Source organism: Lagopus muta, chromosome 5 (assembly GCF_023343835.1).
Source record: "Lagopus muta isolate bLagMut1 chromosome 5, bLagMut1 primary, whole genome shotgun sequence".
NCBI lineage: Eukaryota > Metazoa > Chordata > Aves > Galliformes > Phasianidae > Lagopus > Lagopus muta.
Window position 1 is genome coordinate 11,434,233 of NC_064437.1, and position 20,110 is coordinate 11,454,342.

General features: G+C 37.2%; 1 protein-coding gene across 5 annotated transcripts in view; it reads right to left on the bottom strand.

Moving 5' to 3' along the window:
- Window positions 1-20,110, bottom strand: part of ADGRL4 (adhesion G protein-coupled receptor L4) — a 74,971-nt gene that overhangs the window by 2,271 nt on the left and 52,590 nt on the right. For all 5 annotated transcript variants that reach the window (XM_048945163.1, XM_048945162.1, XM_048945161.1 and 2 more), the window contains 6 exons: window positions 19,122-19,292; window positions 17,383-17,586; window positions 16,114-16,334; window positions 15,948-16,014; window positions 1,715-1,806; window positions 5-173 (listed from right to left, as the gene is read on the bottom strand). In XM_048945163.1, the coding sequence (XP_048801120.1) occupies window positions 5-173; window positions 1,715-1,806; window positions 15,948-16,014; window positions 16,114-16,334; window positions 17,383-17,586; window positions 19,122-19,292 (924 nt within the window). The remainder of the gene's footprint in view (window positions 1-4; window positions 174-1,714; window positions 1,807-15,947; window positions 16,015-16,113; window positions 16,335-17,382; window positions 17,587-19,121; window positions 19,293-20,110) is intronic.

Below are 20,110 nucleotides of genomic sequence, written 5' to 3' on the forward strand. Positions count from 1 at the left end.
TCACCTTTCTGGACAGCACACAGAGAAAGATGAAGATGAACATCCCCTGAAATGCATTGAAGATTGTAAACAGATAGGCTGTAATCACGGAGCCCTGGACGACGTGGAGGACCCCAAAAATCCAAGTAGCCCCAAGGAGGAACAGGAGAGCGAGAGCACCTCGGGCACAGGACCTAGGGAAATGTAGACAAACGCAAACATGTTGCATATCCCTTTGCTGCTTGGCATAGGGAATGCTACCTAGGCAATTTATTTTTTTTCTGTGAAGGCCTAAGAAGTGCAAATGCATGGGTTGCTCTTTAGGGTGTGCTGTAGCACCGTGACACAAATAAGCACACACAATCATTGCTGACTGCAAAAGAGTAAAACTGGAGGGCCTTAAAACACTGGCTTCTTTAATCTTCAGATATGTTTTCTCTGGTGTACTGCAGCACCATATGATTTGATTTAAATCTACTGTTAGTGTAATTCCCCAAGGAAAAACATATGTCTGTTATGAAGCATTCTCTCGCTTTTCCTCCTCCCCCTTATCCTCCTCAAAAAATAACCCAGAAAAATGTACAGTATGCTCTTAGGTCAGTACATGTGCATGACATCAAAGGGTTCTTAGGCTGCCTCTCAGGTTCACTGAAGAAGATGGTGCCAGTTGTAAACCTAGACTTTCCTGCTTTCATTCTTTCTCCTTTTAAAAATATATTTTTGTTTTTACAACACTTATACTCTCAAATATTTTCTGGGTCACTGTATTGATGCTTTAAAATTACAGGAACTGATTGGCTATGATTTTTTTTTTTTTTCCAACATACTGTAAAGCCCTGCTCACGGGCACAAGCAAATTGCAGCATGTTGTCTTGGAAATGAAACCACTGATTACTTTCTTATTCATTCTCAGCCTAGTCATTGCAGGACTTCCTTTGAACAGCAGACATTTTTAGCACTGTTCCTCGGAAAATGAATAATTTTCAACTTCATTAAAACCAGCTCACCACATGAAGCTATGAAGGGTAAGGAATAAGAGAAAGTAATCAATCAAACAATTGCTAAATCCTAACTATAAATCTAGTGCAGTGCATTGAAACTGCAGGAGTGTTCCTAAGCAACACAAACAGTAAGTTGTTTTCAATGTTCCCTGTAGTACACTTCAGCTTTTCCTGCACAAACGGTTTTCAAGGTTCCTATAAATCAGTTTTAAAGAGAGTGAGTAGATGGAAAAATCATAACAGCATGCAAAGTAAAAATCCTGGAGAGGAACCCCCCACTCCTCAACACCATAGTAGCACAATGCCCTACTGTGGACTTTTTACTACTAATAAAAATGGCCTGATTTTCTTATCACAGGGTTTCTGTATGCCTTGTTACTTCAAGGTAAATATTTTGGTCCCAATTTGGGCATGTTTTGAATTGCATAGAGGCTACAGAAGGTACAATTACTACTTTAACCCTCCCCTCAGCCTTTATCCTTTGATTGACATGGACCTCTTGTAGTGTTTTTATACATTTCCTGTAAGTCCAGTGTTACTGCAAGAGGCATTGGTCAGGAGAAGGAAAGACTGCAAAGTTTACCTCCAGATATATATGACAATAGAAGAAAACCACTTCGGTATTTCCACATATCTTCCAGAAGTTTAAATCATTGTTTTTGAATCCTTAATTTCACATTTGGCTTTATTCTGTTTAAACAGAAGTTTAAAATAGTATTAAATGGCAAACTTACCTTATATTTTCATAACAACTAACTTCTGGCTTTAACATTGCAGTGTGTCGAAATACTTTGTAAATAATCACTCCAAAAGCCAGCAAATTAACCTGGGGAGAGTAAAGAGAAGAATTTTTAGTTCAAACTGGAGTGATTTTGAGTTTCAGTAAAACACTTAAACGGAACAAGTCAGATAAAGTTTCTGCGTATATGAAACGTGGAGAATCCAGTGATGGAGTGGGGAGGGGGAAACTCTTTTCTGATCCATGTCTATTAAAAAATATGATCCCCATAATAAAGATTGATCAAACAAGGTAGTAACTCTATCTTATCTCAATATTATCCCTATCAAAAGTCTGCAAATGTTTATTGGTAAATCTCTGATTTCATGGTCTGATTTTTTTCTGTAAGTAGAGATGTTTAAGCAAATGGGGAGGAGAGGAGAGAGAGAGGAGAGGATCCCAAAGATGCTTCCTGCTATTTATTTTCTATGATACAGTACTGTGTAGATTTTGACAAAATGCACATCTTTGTTACATAAATATCATATTAATACATTAATGTCACATTAATAACATCGTATGTTCTGAGTTCTTTTGGGTGTGAAAAGTTTTAAGTGGCATAAAAATATTTGAGACTTATGTGAAGAAATTTTCAAAAACTAACTTTGCTGAAAGGTTCCATGCAGGGTATTCTCTCCTCCACTTTATGTTTGTTTCATTGGTGGACAATGTGTACGCATGTGTGTGTGTGTGCGTACATTTTCTGCTTTCCTTATAATCATATTGCTTTATTTCAGTTTGAAACAAACAAACAAAAAAACAACTAAAGGAAGTAGTTTTGTAAATGATGCTCAGTCATGGTTCTGAACCTTAGCTTGCTCAGATAGGCTTAACTGAATATTCATTTAAATTTCTATTGCTTTTCTTTAACAATGTAGATGAGTTTGTTCTCGTGCTTTTTAAAAGAAGACTTATTTTGGTTTGCAGCATTTAACATCAGAATCTATTTGCAATGTTAATAATTGAACCAAATTTTATCTGGATGTATATTTGTAAATCCTTGGTTGTAATCCTTTGGTTGGTTGTTGTGAGCTTACAGCTGCAGACCAAATAGAATTAATGTCTTCCCCAACTTGTTTCTCCAGAAAGACAGTGTGGTTTCCCACTCTCCTTTCTCTTAAAAATAAAAACAACAACACAAAAACCCACTCCAAAATGAAAACAAAAGCCTGCTATATAAACACAGCATCACTTTTAAAAGAAGTGCTTTCATTTGTTAGCACTTGTTATGTATGCCTTTAGAACATTTTTGTTATGTTGGGTGGGAGTACCTGATATTAAATTCAGGCACTGCTTTAATTAGCTGCACGCTCATACTTTAATACAGCATAATGTATTTACAATTTGATAAGACAGGAGATAGAGCTGATTAGCAGTTTAGGGAATTAATCCTTCTCTGAATACCTTGTACTTTCACTGATCATGAGAGCTATTCTGAAGCTCTTTGTATTTAAAATTGTAATCTGTAATATCTCCTAAACCAGCAATTTTTCAAAGTTAATTATAAGTCAGTCAGCAGTTATGGGTAATTATATGCAGACTTACTTTTTTATCTTATATTTGTTGGTGAATAATATACCAAATAACGTAGAACACACACTGTAATCTGTGTAACCCACCTAATGTACTTATTACAGTAATATGAAAAAAGGTAGGGTGAAAAGTGATCAAAGTACCACAAGCACAGAGAAAGCACCCCAGTACCTCTTCTGAAGCTGTCAGCACGACCGTGCAGCCAAGCCTCCTCCCTGCTGGCCCGTCACCAACATCACTGATGTCAATGAGAGCCTTCCTATTGCTGCTAATAGGCTCTTTATGAAGCTCTGTGGGCCAGACTCCATTATCCTTTGGTCATGGAAAACAGCTGCAGAACTGGGGAGGTTTTGCTGAGCAAGGATGGGACTGCGGAGGGGGAGATGTGGGGCCTCGTGGTAGAAGTCTCCATTTCTCTTCATGCTAGTGGGGCTCCTTTACACAAATACTATTTACATTGTCTGTAGCACAGGATAATAGGATTTGGCCCTCTGCTTGAGGTAATACCCATTAACTATGATCTTTTCATTCGTCAATTCATCCTGATGGGAATAATCTGGATGTGTCAGGGGAGAGGGAGAGGTTAACACCAGTTCTCAGAGCCAGCTGCAGAGTGCAGGCACAGCACACTGACACGTCTCAGGTAGCCTCTCAGGAGGTAACGTTACAGGGTAATGGCAGCAAGCTTAACTTCTGAAACACCCGCTCATTCCCAAGATTTATTAAAGCCTTAAGTATGTTTTTAGCCCTTTTAGAAGCACTCCATTAATAAAAAATATCATAGCCAAGTGCGTAGGCTGTTTTGTACAATATTCAGTGCCTCAAAAAAGTAGGTTTCAGGGAACTTTCTTTCAGCCTAACTTAGAGCACTCTGGCACAGCATTTTGTCCTTTGGAGGACCTCAAATATGTAACAGTAAGGTAGTTGTAACTGTCCTACAATGAAGAAAATCCAGCAACACTTGAGGGAAATCAATAACAGACAATCATACATAAACCCAAGAGAAACATAGATAATGTTAATAATGCTAATAATATTCAAGTGTGCAGAAAACTGGTACTCTAACAACACATTATGCTTCTGCCTAAGATCCTGCATATTTGTTACCATAGGCGTAGTGGTAATCACAGCTATTTCTGGGAAATGCTGAGTAAAAAGTTCATATTCAGTGGCTGGACAGAGGACTAAAGGGGAAATAGCCTTCATATACCTAATATCCTCAAAGAGCCATATGTGTTTCAACAGATATGATGAGAAGTGAAACACCTAAATTGCCTGGCATAAGATAGGACCACTTAAGACATTTTTCCTTTGTATCAGTAAGTGAGATTCAAATGAATAAATGCAGGTAGTAGGCTACAAAAGGCTTCTAAAATATAAAAAAGTCACTCTGAATGTAGGGCGTTCTATTTTTTTTCCATGGAAACTACAATAGATACAAACAGCATAAGAACACTGTTTGACAGAGCAAGTTCTCAGAGACAAAACACTACTTCAGCATAGTCACCACCATTAGCTGTGCATTTCTACCAGCAGTGAACAAGAACCTGCATACTGTGCTTGTAAAAATCTGTGTGGCCATCTGGAACATGGCTTTTCTTTCATATCACTGTTACCATTGCTAGAATGCACCACCCACCACCGGATTGTGCTCTCATCCACTGTTTGGTCTCCATAAATGTTTAGCAAGCATTGGTGAATGTCAGTGCATGCCATTTCTTCTGCAAAGAGAAATTCCATGACACATCTTTTCTTCAAAAGCATGCCCTTTTCAGACACCATTTTGTCAGACTGCCCCTCTGCTGCCATCTGTCACATGGCAACAAAATGTAATGGAATATTGGTGGGAAGCTTCAACTTGTACTGCCTGGCCACCAACATCCACCTCTGACATTGTGAACCAACATAATAAAATAGGAGGCATTACTTTTGGAGCAGACCTCATAGATAGGCACAAAGAGCTGTAGATGTTTAATACTCTGGCTGGAATAAACTGGAGATAAGAGACACTGAAACATCTAAAAAAAACTTCCAGAAGATACTTACTGCTAAATATTGTGTTTTGGTTGCAGTCATGTTTTAGATTTTTGTAATTAAAGCATACTTTTCAGCTCTTGTTGGCTAAGCTTTATAAGATGTTATAATTAAAGTTGCCTGGAGGTGACAGGCAAGGTGAATGGAAACAGAACAGCAAAGCACAGAAGCAGCAAAGCAGAACAGAGCACCGTGTGCAGGCAGCTGTGACACTGAGCTGGGGCAGGCGATGCGCAGGCCTGGCCAGGGCCAGCCTGGGGACTGCGGCTGCTGCACGTCTGCTCCAGGAGGGAAGTTACTGGGTAATGAGTACGGCCACTCGGCAGCACTGGGCAAGCCCAAGGCGTGAAGTACAGTGGCACTACTGCAGTTTTATCAAGTGAATAACGATTTTACAGCGTGACAGGGCAAGTCCTTGTGCCTTTGTTTCAGTGTTATTACATGGCTGAGCAGTCAGAGAAACTGCTGCATGTCCTGAGATGGGCCGCTGGGCAAGGCTAATAGGCGAAAAGGGAACTGCAGTGATTCCAAGCCCAGTACTGAACTATTTCATTTTTTAACAAACCACCTCAAACTGCTGTTTAAATTCTATGATTCTACGCTGTTGGGTAAACAGCAGAGTTATTGTACCACAAGTCTCTAGCTTTCTTATTGCAGCCCCATCCTGCGGGATGCTGAGCATCCTCAGCCCTCCCCCCTGCAATGTTGGTGGGAGTCAGCACTCACTGAGTGCTCAGGTGCACTACAGGACTCATTTTAATAATTAATCTATTCCTTTTTGCTAAGTGGTTAATCAAATACAAGTGCTTATGCAGAAGCAGCTTCCATTCTAAGAATCTTCAGGGAATCAACTCTCCTTAAAGATATTTGTATTAAAAGTGCTTTTAGCTTAAATTCTAGAAATGTTGTGGTATATTTATAAGCAAGTGGTAGTAAACTTAAAATATGTTTATGTGAAATAGATATTGAATAGAGGAAAGTCTTAGGGTCTCATGAAGGATTCTGTAGATATGGGCAACTACGTTTGTGTATCTATTTTACCCAGGAAGATTCCCAGGGAGCCACAGAGCTGCACAAGGTATGTTTTGTTGTACACGCACAACTATGTTTAAAGGGAGGATGGTAAATACTCAGAGAATCTGTTCTTAGAAAGTTATCTGTGTGAAGAGTCAAGAAAATTTAGGACTTTGGAGTGACTTCTGGCCTCATTATACCAATGGTAGAACTGTTAGATGGCAGAACTCCTGCTGCTTCCAGTGTTGTCAAGACCTTTCCTCTACAATTTATAGAAAGGGGCATCTTAAGAGATTCATAGGCACCACTTTGTATGGTGTTAGTCTACCTCTGTCCAGAACTAGGATAGCTCTGCAAATCTCTTTGCTGATGCCTTCTTCCCTCTGCCGATGCTTCTGTAGCGAAGGAAAACCGCTCAACAGTGGGCATGGGCAGAGCAAGATGCTGTTGCTTCGACTTTCACTTCTAGCAGTTCTGGGACGACCAAAGTAATGTTTTACCCATACACAGTTTGCAGAAGGAAATAATAGTGTTGCATACATATCAAACATAAAAAAGTATCTAGTAAATATTATTAAGATAAGAATCCAGAAGAGCACTGAGAAACAATTTTGTCTATTGCTTAAGCAAATTACAAACTTCCCTGTTGATTACTGTATTTTCCAAACTAAGTAATAATATAAAAATGAACACAATAGTCCTAAAATGCTAAATATTCCAAGCTGTTGGAGCTCTGTTATTAGCACATTGCTTAGCAACTGCTATATTTAAAATAGGTCCTTAATTCCTCTGCTAAATGTACATATTTTACATACTGGAAGAGTAACATAATGTTCTATCCTCAAATAAATATGATGTTAGTGCTTCACACTGCATGAAACACTCTCTTTGTAAGTACAGATTGATAGCTATTTTTAGCTGAGCACTGAATGGTATGAAATATACAAAATTTAATAAAGCATGCAAAACATCTGCCTGCAAATAAAAATATTTGCACTCATGTTGAAGAGTTGTAGTTTCTTTCATAATTAATTACAATTAAATGGTAAGATACTGAGTGAAGTGATATATCATCATTTTGCCCCATCAAGGTAGCTGACAGCTGTCAAGTTTTGCAACTGAGAAATCTTTTTTCCTTTCCTTCCTCCCTCCTTTTTTTAAGCAAGACAAAAGAGCTCTTGAATGCTCAGAGGGGAGTGGTGCTTTAATGGCAGTAGCTCAGTTCATACCTGAACAACTTGCAAAATAAAAGACTGGGACAATAAGCATTCAAGAACGTTTTCTCCAACAGTTTTTTGTTGAAAAAAAAAAAATTCAGTTCATCAGCACTGAGATATTTACTAATTTAGATTATACTTTCAACAGCAAACTTACTGACCAGCATTGTTCGTCTGATTAAAACCAGAAAGGACATTCATTTCTGGACAACGAAAAATCCCTGTGGATAGAGCATTTATCTAGGACGTAGAAGACATGGGCACAATTTTCTGTTGTACTTACTATTCAGACTATAATATGACCCTTAGTTCCTCCAACCTGCATACCAGCCATTCACCACTATCGCTCCATTAGCCCTGCTGGCGCTGTTCCATGCCATATATATAATTAAACATTCACTGGAGCAGGAAGACCTGGATCTCCCTCATCCCACAGTTCTGCATCCAGGACTATCTAAAGACAATTACTATTTTAACAGGAGAGTAATTGTTTAATACAAGACTAAGGTTTTGAGAGTCTTTCCAATACACAGATATTTATAGAATGAAGAAGGAATTGGTTATTTCGTGTACAATATTCTTGTGTAAAAGATACACTCCAGCCTTTCAAAAGTTATTAAAACACTTTAAACACCTGCTCTTTAAAGTCTTCTAGTGATACAAAGAAGAGCTAGTACAAGAAAGAAGAGGCTAATTCTAAAGATTCAGACATACTAGCTCTGATTCAGTCTGAGCACTTTACATTCAAACTTCAAAAATGAAGCCCCCAAATCATTCCCTTTTCCTTTCTTAGTCCCTGTCTCAATAATTGATGAAACCATCTATATGCTGATGTCAGATCTCACAAAAAAGAATGAGAAAATTTCTCCTGCTGCTCTCTTAGGCATATACTTGAATTTTTTACATATATCATATTGAATTTGGCTCTTTCAAAAAATGTCTGAAGTTCAGAGCAGCTGTATCTGTATCAGTCTTTACAATGACCCTCATTATGAGTGTTTGAATTAATGAGCTTGTGATGGTCTGAATTCTGCCAGAGAGAGCAATACATTTCTGTCTGTCTGGCTGGCTAATGTCTGGGTAAAATGACAACATTCAATGGGTCATCGTTATTTCAGACAGAGGAGAACAAAATTAAGCTATTAATGATACAACAGTTTAAGCTTCAAAATGAAAATGTATGCCATATTAATTGCATAAAATTGGACACAAGCTGGCAGTCAAACAGTCTGGATTTGTCTCCTGACTGATTTATCTCATTATCATGTCTCCCATTAATATACCTCCGTGAACGCTTTAGGTATACAACAGCAGTCTTATTTAGAAATAGAAAATATAACAAAAACATTAAAAAAACCACTCTAGGCTGTATTTTGGGGAAATATTTTCAACAATGAGGGATTAGAATTTTATGATTCTAAGATTTTAATACTTTCACTTGTTTAAAAGTGAAAACACAGCTAAATTAGTTTATTTCAGACCTTGTCTCAGGAAATACATAATTTTCACATAGACTTGCTCTTTATATATGAATACATGAATATTTGAGAGTTGTTCTTTTGCATATCTCCAGTTGTAGATTTAGACTCGATTTAATAACTAAGTAGTTTTCTTTATGCTTTTAGAACAGTTATAGGAAGCTCTAAATAAATAAATAAGAAATAGAAGGGAGGCTTATATTTTTTATCAGATTAAACAGCTTCTCACATTCTTCTGGGTTCAGCATTATTTCTTATTGGATTGACAAGCTAAATGTATACTGGCCTAAATATTTTTATTTAGCCTCTGTTCTGCAGCCCAGGGCAGGAGGGATGAGCCAATACAGAACCGTGGCTGACCTTAGCCATAAACCCTAGCCCAACTAGAAGGATAAGTTTCTATCTTGCTCCCAGTAAAATTAATTATTAGGTACACTTTCTCCTTTTCCAAGAAGCTCCGAAAAGACGGATTTTTTCTTGGAAGCTGTTAATGACATAAGTCAGGCTGTTTGATGCATTCACTCCAGGTACATCAAAGATTCAGACTTACTTAGACCTCTCTTGTGGTTTTCCTGCATAAATGTAAACCTGTCTTACGCTGTACATGGAGCCCTATGCACCAGAGAAATATCCTTCCATTGGTAAATAGGTTGTCAAATAATTGTATATTATGTTTTAGCACTAATAACTTCAGTGAATGGAAAAACTACCAGGATGGAAGCAGCATCAATATTATGACCCAGACATTGAGTCTGAACACATTTGCCATTTTGGAAGTAAAAATAGTGGGCAGAAACCCATCTGGTACATTCTGCATCCCAGCAGACCCTATAAAGGATTTGGCCTTTTGCCTTTAGATGGAAATATGATTCTGTTGCGTGCGGATGTAGTCACAAAAAGCACGATGACCACATCTCATCCAAGGAGAATAGTCACATGCAATTGCTACTGTAATATGAATTTTTTTTTCTATATGGCTGCAAATGTTGAATCAAAGGGCAGTAGGAGAGTGAAAGAAAATGCACTTTGAGTGACAAAATATGCGAAGTATATATAGTCAGTATGTAATTATTAAGAAAGTACAGAAGGCACCGTCAGCCTGTGTTAACTTTCAAAAGCAAACCTTTTGAGTCCAATCAATAACAGTTTAGGGTAAGTATATATGTTGATGGTAATTGTGCTTATATCAAGACAGCATAATCACTGAAAGCACAGAAGCTGGATACGTGGATACATTAGAATAGCAGGTTGGTTTTGTTTCTGTGTAATGACATAAGAAAAAATAATGTTAATTTTGTAGACTAAATGACCATGGCCCCCTTTCTTTGGGTATTTCAAGGGGCTTCAGAACATGGACTTTGACGATAGCTTTGTAGGACAGACAGAAAGAAGAAAAGAACCTCTTTCCCTACAAGATCCTGGCCTTGCTGAGAAACTGTATCTATTGGTATGGCAATATAGAAGCTATGGCTTGAAGATTAAGGTTCACCTGTCCACAGAACAGGGCCAGTACTTTCAGACTTGGTGATTATTTAGCACAGCAGGTATTGCTGGTTGCTGAACAATGCTGCAGTTTGAAATAATCTGTTTCAAGAAAAGTTGCAGACTCAGTCTCTAATGCCACTGCGTAATTAATTATTTCCACTGTATCCACACTGGCATAAGAAATGCAATGGAGACACATTAACTGAAGCCACAGAGGGACTAATGAAAAGGGACTATTATTTTTTCATAAAGAATAATAAAGCCATTGCTAGTCCCAGTAGGAAATTTATTTCCACTAAAAAGGCAGACTGAGGAACAAGAGTAGATATAAAAAATGTTTTAAATGGCTATTTTCTGAAAAGTGTACACTAAACGGTACAGAGCATACTTTCCTCATCTAGCTAACAAACATAATGAGGTATTTGTCTCAAATAACCCGTAGGAAAACAAAATAAAATCTACATAGAATTTTTGAAAGCATAAATATTCAGTAAAATGTGGAGATGCTGGGTATGATTTGTTATGATGAAGGCCAGAGGTCAAACAACTTTTTCAATAAAAATCTGCAGAATATGAAAATATATCAAGATTAATGAATACAACCTTCTTCATTGAGAATGGGAATAATAATGTGAAGAAGCCCAAGGAGACAGTGTACCTAATTACATTAGTGTGGAGTGATTGGCTTTGGGGGGGGGGGGGGGGGGGGGGGTGTCTTTCTTTTTATATTTTTTGTTTAAATGGGAACAATGGACTGTCAGATCATGCTCAATATTGAAGTCTGGAAAAATGCACAACATTTCCCTTTGAATATTTACTTCTCTACTTGAAAGATGTTCAGTTTGAATGGCCTAGATTAGAGTATTAAGTACATGAAGTTTGTGAGTATTTGAGAAAAAAACAGAGTAATGGATTTGCCACGAAATTTTTCTGCACTGATCGCAGCAGTATCACGAATCCTGAATCAACCTAACTGTACAAACTGAATAAGCATTAGAACTGCCCAATAAGACTTGATGAATGCACTATTCCATTAATTTTACCTTTTTTGTTGAATAAATTATTTGACAAATAATAGTAAAATTCATCAAATAAATTATCTGGTGAATGTATTTTTTAAGTAACTGACTAGCCCTAATGAATATGCAGCCAGTTCCTTAATGAAAAGCATTACTCTACTGTTAGCCTGCTTTCATCACTCACATGTCACTATTTTTGTATTTTGTAACTGCAATCTGTATATTTTATTCATTTACCCATTCATTTATACATGAGAAGTTCAAAATGGTATGATTAATTAATCACTGCAATTCTTAGAATATTTTTGCTTGAAAGTTGATTATTCATTGCATTTATTGTATACAGAAATGCTTAATAAAAAGAATCTGGCTTTTCTGAAGACACTTCTCCCAAGAACTACTCTTGGTTTGTATGTTCCAAGTCAACAAGAATGCTCTGCAAATTGCAGAGTCCATTTATAAGTCATTTCTGTAGTTGCAAACACTACAATTACCAATTGTTTCAAGAAATGGGAGCTTGAAGCTGAGCCAGACACCTTCAAGGCCCCTGAAAACATACATTAGCATAGTAAAACAATGAGAAGCATACACGAGTTACCCCTTCACTGCACAGTGTGCTAGGATGTTTGGACAGAAGCCACAGGCAAGCTTATTTGGATGGTGTGTAATATTGGAAATTTTCCAATCTTGAAAAGCAAGTCTGTATTTTGTCATTACAGATGTAGTCTCAACAGTAATACTGATAGATATATACTGTTAAATGGCAAATTACACCTGTTAATGTTACATCACACTTCTGAGTCCTGGTACCTCACAGAAGTATGCCAATTTATTGTGGCAGTAACAATGGGTGGAATAGTCAAGCCTGAACATCTCTGGCCATACTGCAAAGTTGCAAATCATATACGCACATATCCCCTTAAACATGCTGCACAAGGTTCAACTAAACAGATTTAATGGGAGAAGGTTGTTGTAGAGGAGCATATTAAAAGGATCCTCTGCAGCTACACTCATAGTTGCTGTGATTCACCTCCAAATTTTGCTTTTAATGGCTTGTAGACTTTTGGTAAGTACAGCATTAATGGTCTTTTCATACCAATACCAAGCAGCCTAACTTCTATGACCAGCTGGACATCTACTCTGTTGCTGTTCCTCACAGTAAGTATAAGTGGAGGAATATAACCTATGTTTGTGGTGTTTGAAAGATGAAGTTCTCACAGGTGTCAGTGATGTGGAAGAAAGACCTTACATGGGCCTGCTTCCACTCAAGACAGAGTATTCTGTCATGTTAGAGGTGGGAAAAACCCTGTAGAAGGCCCCATACAATAGCAAGGAGTCTGTTCTCGGCTAACATTACACAGTCATTAAAATGGCAGCTGCATTACCCTGCAGAAAAATGGTTATTTCCATTCTATACACTTCTATTACAGGGAGATTATTATTGTAAGAATGTATTACAAAAGAAAAGAAAATGTTCTAGGGATTTTCTTTTTTTCATTTTCCTACCTTTTATCTCTGGAACTTATATTTGTAATATAAGTTCCTCAATCAGGCACAGATTGTAGTTTGTGGGAGTGTTTGTCCCTTAAAGCTTGTGATAAATTCACTCTTCTATTAAAAAGTTTAAATACTTGTTATAAATAATTTCTCCACACTTGTATGCTTTGATCTAATCTACTGCATAGTTTTAGCTAAAATGGTTGTGGTTCTAAAGATTACAAGTATTAGAGAAAGAAATATGTTGTGGAAATTATCTTTAGCTTGCAGCTTGCTTTACAAAGGTTTAAAATGCCCTTTCTTTGCTAACTCCATCTAAACAGCTTCTGACCCACTCCTTTTTATGTACAGTCACCAATCTAATAATAATAATAATAATAATTTTTAGGTGGGATCAATAAGGCAATTGCTTTACACTTAAGAATTCTAATAGAATCATAATATTAATAAGCAAACACCTTCAGAAATAGTGCTACTGCTTAGGCAATAAGAGGAGAACTTAGTTTATACTTCTGATAAACACTTGAGCTCCTTATGCTTCTGTATTATTACTGCAGATTTAAAGCCCAAGGATGCATTTGAAAAAATGTGCCTAGAGACAGAAAACCCACTGGTTCAGAATTAGTTCTATTCTTCATCATTTACATGCTGTCTCTAAGGTATATTACAGTATAATTCAAACCACAAATTTCCTGAGGTTCACAGAATTCACAGAAACAGAATGCACCATTTGGGTGTGTGGGCTTTTGTGCTGACAATAAGATTTATTTTTTTGTGCAAGAATCAGATTTGCGATGAGCAACTCTCCAGAGTTTTTGTATTGAAACTCTCTAAGTTACCTTGGAAAATTCACAGAATCATTTCATTAGTAGATGAATCTCAGAATTAAAGGAGTGCTTGAAGCTGCTAGAGTTTGTAACTTTCTATATAAGGGTTATGGTGATCTATCTGGTTATTCCAGAACCAAGAATTATATTAACTTATTATTATTATTATTATTTTTGCTTTAATTAGCTAAGGGGAAAGTGGATATCTTGAAAAGAGATAGGCATCTTTAATTACAAGAATTTCCTGATTGCTGCTACCTTGGGAAGTGTTTAGACTTTGTCACAGTGCCCATGCAGTGCACTCAGGAGAGAATGGGCAATGGAAACAGATTTAATGCAGTAAGCAAGTGACCTATGAAACACACATTTTACCCCCACTTCATCTCCTTAAGTTAATGCCTTTTTGCACAAGGTTTCCCATATTCTTCATGGAGAGGGTCAACTTTATCACCTCCCATTTGTCTTTTATTTCATAGATGTTGCCTGCTGCAAGATGTGGAAAGTTCAAGCAAAGGCAAAAACCCAGCTTTCAGGATGTGCCTCTGCGGCCAGCTCGTATTGAAAGCACCACTGATCTGCTGTCTCTGTCTGTGTGCCTAACGTCTTGCGTCAGGCACAGGTCAGCTGGAGATGAAAGCAAAGTTGTAGATGCATACATTTGTTCTGTTTTGTATATTTTGATAACATACCTTTCCTGTACTGGCAGCACAGTCATATGTCACTGCCCATAAATCTTCACCTGAAGGCAGGTGAGAGTATAGGAAGGAAAGTAGCAAGAAAAAATCTCAGCTCTGCAAGCTGCCTTCCTGGAAGAAAGAGATAAGGTCCAAAGAGGACAACAGGAAGTTGCCAACTCAAACCTAAGAACTGTAGGATTTTCCAGTGAAGAGATCTTTCACCCCATGATTTTCTTTTACGGCATTAACCTGTCAATATCATCTGAAGCAGGGTCATGGAACAGAGGGAGCTGTGGCACCATGTGTCAGGCAACATGGCCTCTCCATGTTCATTGGGTGTGGTGGGGGTTGTCTCTGACGCGTTTTTCCCAGCCTGCCCAGTCTACAACAGGAACTTGAGATGGAACTGGGCCAGAGTTATATTTAACACTTTATTCAGCTTTGAAATGGCTAACGCATTAAAATAAAATTCTTTTTACTATAATCTTGTGTGTGTTAGGCCCTGCCACTTCCTTTTACATATCCTCACATTTATCACCATCAGCTTAAATAGCAAGGAAGGGATATTACTGACATGACCATAGATGTCACAAGGCCTTACCACTGCACCTTCTCTTTCTGTTAGCTCCACCTATTGCCCAATCACTGTCTACACAGTCATACACAATAATGCCCCATTACAGTTGGAATGGTTTGTTAAACTTTATAGCACTTAGAAATGCTCTTGAGGCACCAAAAATGTTTTGATTCAGAATGGAACATATAATACCTGACAAATTTGCAGGTTTGAAACCACTTCCAATAAGAATTAAAAAGGCCCTCTTCACAGCTGAAATAGGGCTATCAATACTTGACTTGTCTGCCCATGTGAAATAGCGGGTTCTTTTCTCTGACGTCGCAATTTAGTTTAAAATAGCTTTGATGATGACAGGGTACACGCGAGTGATAAAACCATAAAGATGACAGTCTAATCTTACAAAGATGACCGATCACTGATAAGAGATTAAGTCACACAACATTTGAAAAACCAGATTATCTGTCTGCCAGGATGGTGTATGTGTACACCTCCTGCCGAGCCATGCTGAGATGCCAATGACATACAAAGATACTACTTCTTACAAACTAGAAATGCTTTTCTCAAGCCATTGGGTTGAAAGGAAGAAAGTGAGTGAGAAAAAAAGAAGCTCTGATCTTACAGTGAGCTTTTTTTTTTCTGTCCAACATTCATTTTTCAGGCTATTTAGATGTACAGCATATAAATAATTTAGAGACACTATAAAAGGATCTAAATTAGCCAATTCTGCCCTATAATTAGCACTCACAGCTATGCTGGCAATGGGTGGGTGATTATTAAACACCTTTTATTATCAGTTTTATGTACTACAATAAAAATGAAAATTATACTTACAAGAATTATTAGGCATGCTGGTCCTATAAAACTCCATATAAAGTTATTCTTTGTGCTGAGCCAACATCTGAAAAGTAAACAGCACAAAACATCTTGAATTGTGTGAGGCTTTTGTGACTATTGCATTCTTATGTATGTTGATTTGAACACAAAAACAGCAACTTACACTTCTGTGGTGCCGTAGTACTTGTATCCCAGTGCAGCAGAGATGCCAACTACCACAGCTGGACTTACATAGCCAAAGACATAGAAATTCTTGTGCAAGAAACCCTTGTTATAGATGACTCCCACAACTATAAGGTAGAGGTGAATGCCTTCAATGCACATCCATGCAAATGCAGCTAGAAGGAAATAATGGAGTAATCCAGCAGTAATTGAACAGACGAGCTAGAAATTCAACCAGAGAAAAGCAAGAGTCACAACTCTGTTAATATGTCTCTTAATATTGCAGCACATGCACAGCAACCTAGCAATATTCAAGCAGCAAAGCAGCACATATGTAAGGCTGATTGACAAGATCTTGGCCTGTACCTACAAGCACACTTGTTCATTAGTTTTTTCTATAACAACTGCTAAAATAAAAAGATGACATTCAACTTAAAATCAATGCATGTTTTTCCAGAAAAACTGCTTTAACAAATTGACAAGGTTGATCCCATTGCTACACCTGAGAATCACGGTTACATACATAGTTTGCTGATTTAGACGAAGCCTATTTTTATGATTTTGATAGCAATGCAAATAAGCTTTATGAGCAATTATTTCTAAAGGAACTTTTTACAATGAAATGTTCCTAAGATGATATTCCTCAATCAATATTGTAGCGCAGCCTTAGGGATTGCAGTTCATGTTTTTTTCTGGTAATTTTAAATCCTATTCAGCAATTTATGATATAGCTTTTCTTGATAATTTATGCATGATTTAATTTCCTAGAAGTATTCTGAGATGCAAGAACCAACAGTCCTACTTGTACGAAAACTGACATAGATTAGTCAAGACTTCACATTTAGATAGCAAAGGCCCTCCAACCAACGGTGCAATGTATCAAATTCTACCTTGGGACTGCAGCTCTGACCTGGCTTTTAGGAAAAATTGTCATCACAGAGAGCCAACAACGTTGCTTTAAACACCATTCAAACAGATGTGAAAATGTCAACCACACTTAGACCACATTCAGTTAAAGTGAGAAAGTTTAAATGAAACTCATGGGCTAAATTCAACTTGCATCGGCTCAGATGACAGCTCTATTTCCACAGATAACAGCAAGTCCAGGTGATCATCTTATAGTTCCTGTTACTTGACCAAGAAGTCAGTATCACTAGGCTACTATATACTGGTAAATATAGTACAAAATACTGGAAGTAAGTGAAGATGGTATCTCATACTGTATATTTGCTTTACAACACAAACTCAAGACACAAGTGAAACTACTCACCTTATTATTGTTCATATTAATTCCAATCAGGAAAATAAGTTCCGCCAGGAAAAGACTGCAGCAGAGGTTTTTGTGAATTGTCGTTCTAGTGCTTTGAATTTCACTGAAGAACCAGAATGTAAAAATGCACATGGAGAGGCAAATCAACGAAATAATTATTCCTAGCTGAGTGATTCTTGTAAGAATGTTATAATTTGTAACACCCTGGGGGAAAATTATAATATAATATTAAAAAGAATAGCTTTGTATGTTCTCAAGAAAAAACACATTCCATAATACAGTTTTTTTCTTATTTTGAAAAAAATATTAATCAAAAATGTTTGCAGAGTAACAGTGCAAATGCGAACTTTGCATAATCTTAAAAGCATTATGGTTTCTTTTTTTGTGGGGGGAGGCAGATATAACTCTAAAGGAAATTAGTAATGAACTGTATATTTTCTGGTATTTCTTGACAAAACTTTATTAACATCAGTATCTCGTAATATGATTTAAAAATCATATCATTTTAGTGAATGACAAACACACTGGCAGTAGAACATATATTAATATGACATGAACATTTTCTAATATAAAAGGACTTATCACAGCAGTGACTTAGATAAGCAAAATTGAATAAGCGTCTTACTGAATTTACAACATGATCAAAACAAGACTCCGAAATAGCAATCATTTCAAACAAATGCTATTCCAGATACCTAACAGGAATGTTCTCTAAAGAAACACAGGGTATTTTAATATTGGTTGTGAATATTTTTGTATAGGAACATGGTTATATTTGCTGCTTGGTATTCACACAAAGAATCTCTGAAATACCTGACTGCGCATCAGCATAAGGATAGCATTCAGCTAACCAGAAAACGTATTGAATTATTTTTTTTTTTCCGCTAAATAAAGGACCAAAGATTATCCTCCTCCCATTCTTCCTTTTCCAAATAACCATATAAGTACCGGCAAAGGTCTTAAATGTGAACTGAAGGCTTAGGATGCTATTTAGCAAGCAGGAAACAGCCTCTATCAGCATGAAATTCACAGTGTGAGAGTACTATCTCAATACAGTATATTCATGCTAATATTCTGCTTACTGTCAGTTCTGATACCGTATAAAGCTGCTTTCTGAGACAGGACACAAGCTCCTGCAGATCCCCATGTGGACTCTGGAAATCTATGGGGCTTCTTAATGTAAGAAGGACAGAAATTGAGTGGTCATTCTCACAATTTTGTTGTAGTTGTGAGCGTCTATGTTTGATAGTCATTAACTTCCTTCCTTTTACTGTTGACGATGCTTTTCTGATAATGCTGTTGCAAACTCTCAGGAGAGCATTTAAAGGAGATTTTTAGATGCCAAAGTTAGACAAATGGGTGACAAAGCTTTGCTGAAGAGAAATTGTGGGCCATATGGTTACTGACCACTAATGAAGGCCAGTTAAATCCCATGGCAGTTTTAAAGTGTGATTTAAAATTAAAAGCAATGCACCAAAAATAAGCACAACAGACTGAGTATTGGGAACAAGATCCTTTGCTGCATCACTGCTCTGCAATACTGCAGAAAGGACACACAGAAATTCAAACACATAGGGGAAGAATTTTGTTCGCCCAGTGCACAATAAATTGTGTGTTCGTTGAATAAAAAAGTAACAACCTAAGGGCAAAAAAGTACATAAATTGCACTGCAATAAAAATATAACAAATGAAGATGAAAGAAAGTATTGAGTAAAACAATAAATTAAAAGGGCACTTACAACAGAGCCACCTGAGGACATCAAAACAGCAAAATGAGTCAGATGATTACATTTGCATGAGATATGAGTGGAATTGGAATGCGTCAGCTCACAGCCTTCTGTAGCCCAGTTGCCATTCATTGTGTCAGCTGAGTAGTTCCAAAACACACATTTAATATCTTTATCTGCAGTCTGGAACAGAAACAAGATGTTTTACTGATGGCAAAAGGCAGGATATTTCCCATCAAGAGACCTCTCTTGCATTACCCACTGCAATTCATTAAAAATTCCATGTTTCCATTGGAAGGCTGAGAAACAAAAAAGCACATTGGTAAGGCCTATTCCAAGCAATTAAAATGTGGCTTGGAATGGAAGTGCTTTATTCACACAGTTAGCACTTCACCAAACATGCAGGCTAATCAGATTACTGAACCCATTTGGCACTTACCAACGTGTTACAATTTTTACCTACTGGAAACACTGTTATACTATTATACTGCACCTGCTGAACATGGACTAAACCCCAAGGTTACAGTCACATTGCTTGTAGCCCATTTCAAATAAGCAGCTCTAAACCTGAAGCTTATTCTATGCATTTTACAAAGCAGTTTGGGAGAAAGTCAGAGTCATATCACACTTGGTATATCAGGTGTGATGACAGCAATGAATAAGACCATTAATATTACCTGTTACTGATAGTGCATAGAAACACTAGTCAAAGATCAGCTCTCCACTGTACTAGATACTTTATAAATATATGCGAATTTACAGAAAGCTGATCTCTATCTCAAATATTACAAGGCAAGTAACAAATTAAAAACCTACATAATCAAGGTTAACACCTCACCCTTGTACCACCTCCTTGCACAGAGTCATTTTCTCGTTTCCTTGCAATGTGTAAGATGATTCTTTACATGCAAGTGAAGCCAGCAAAATCTATGTAAAAGTAAAGATCCCAACTACAGAATGATATATTCAGATTTCAGAAATAGCAAAGGTGCTGTGTTATA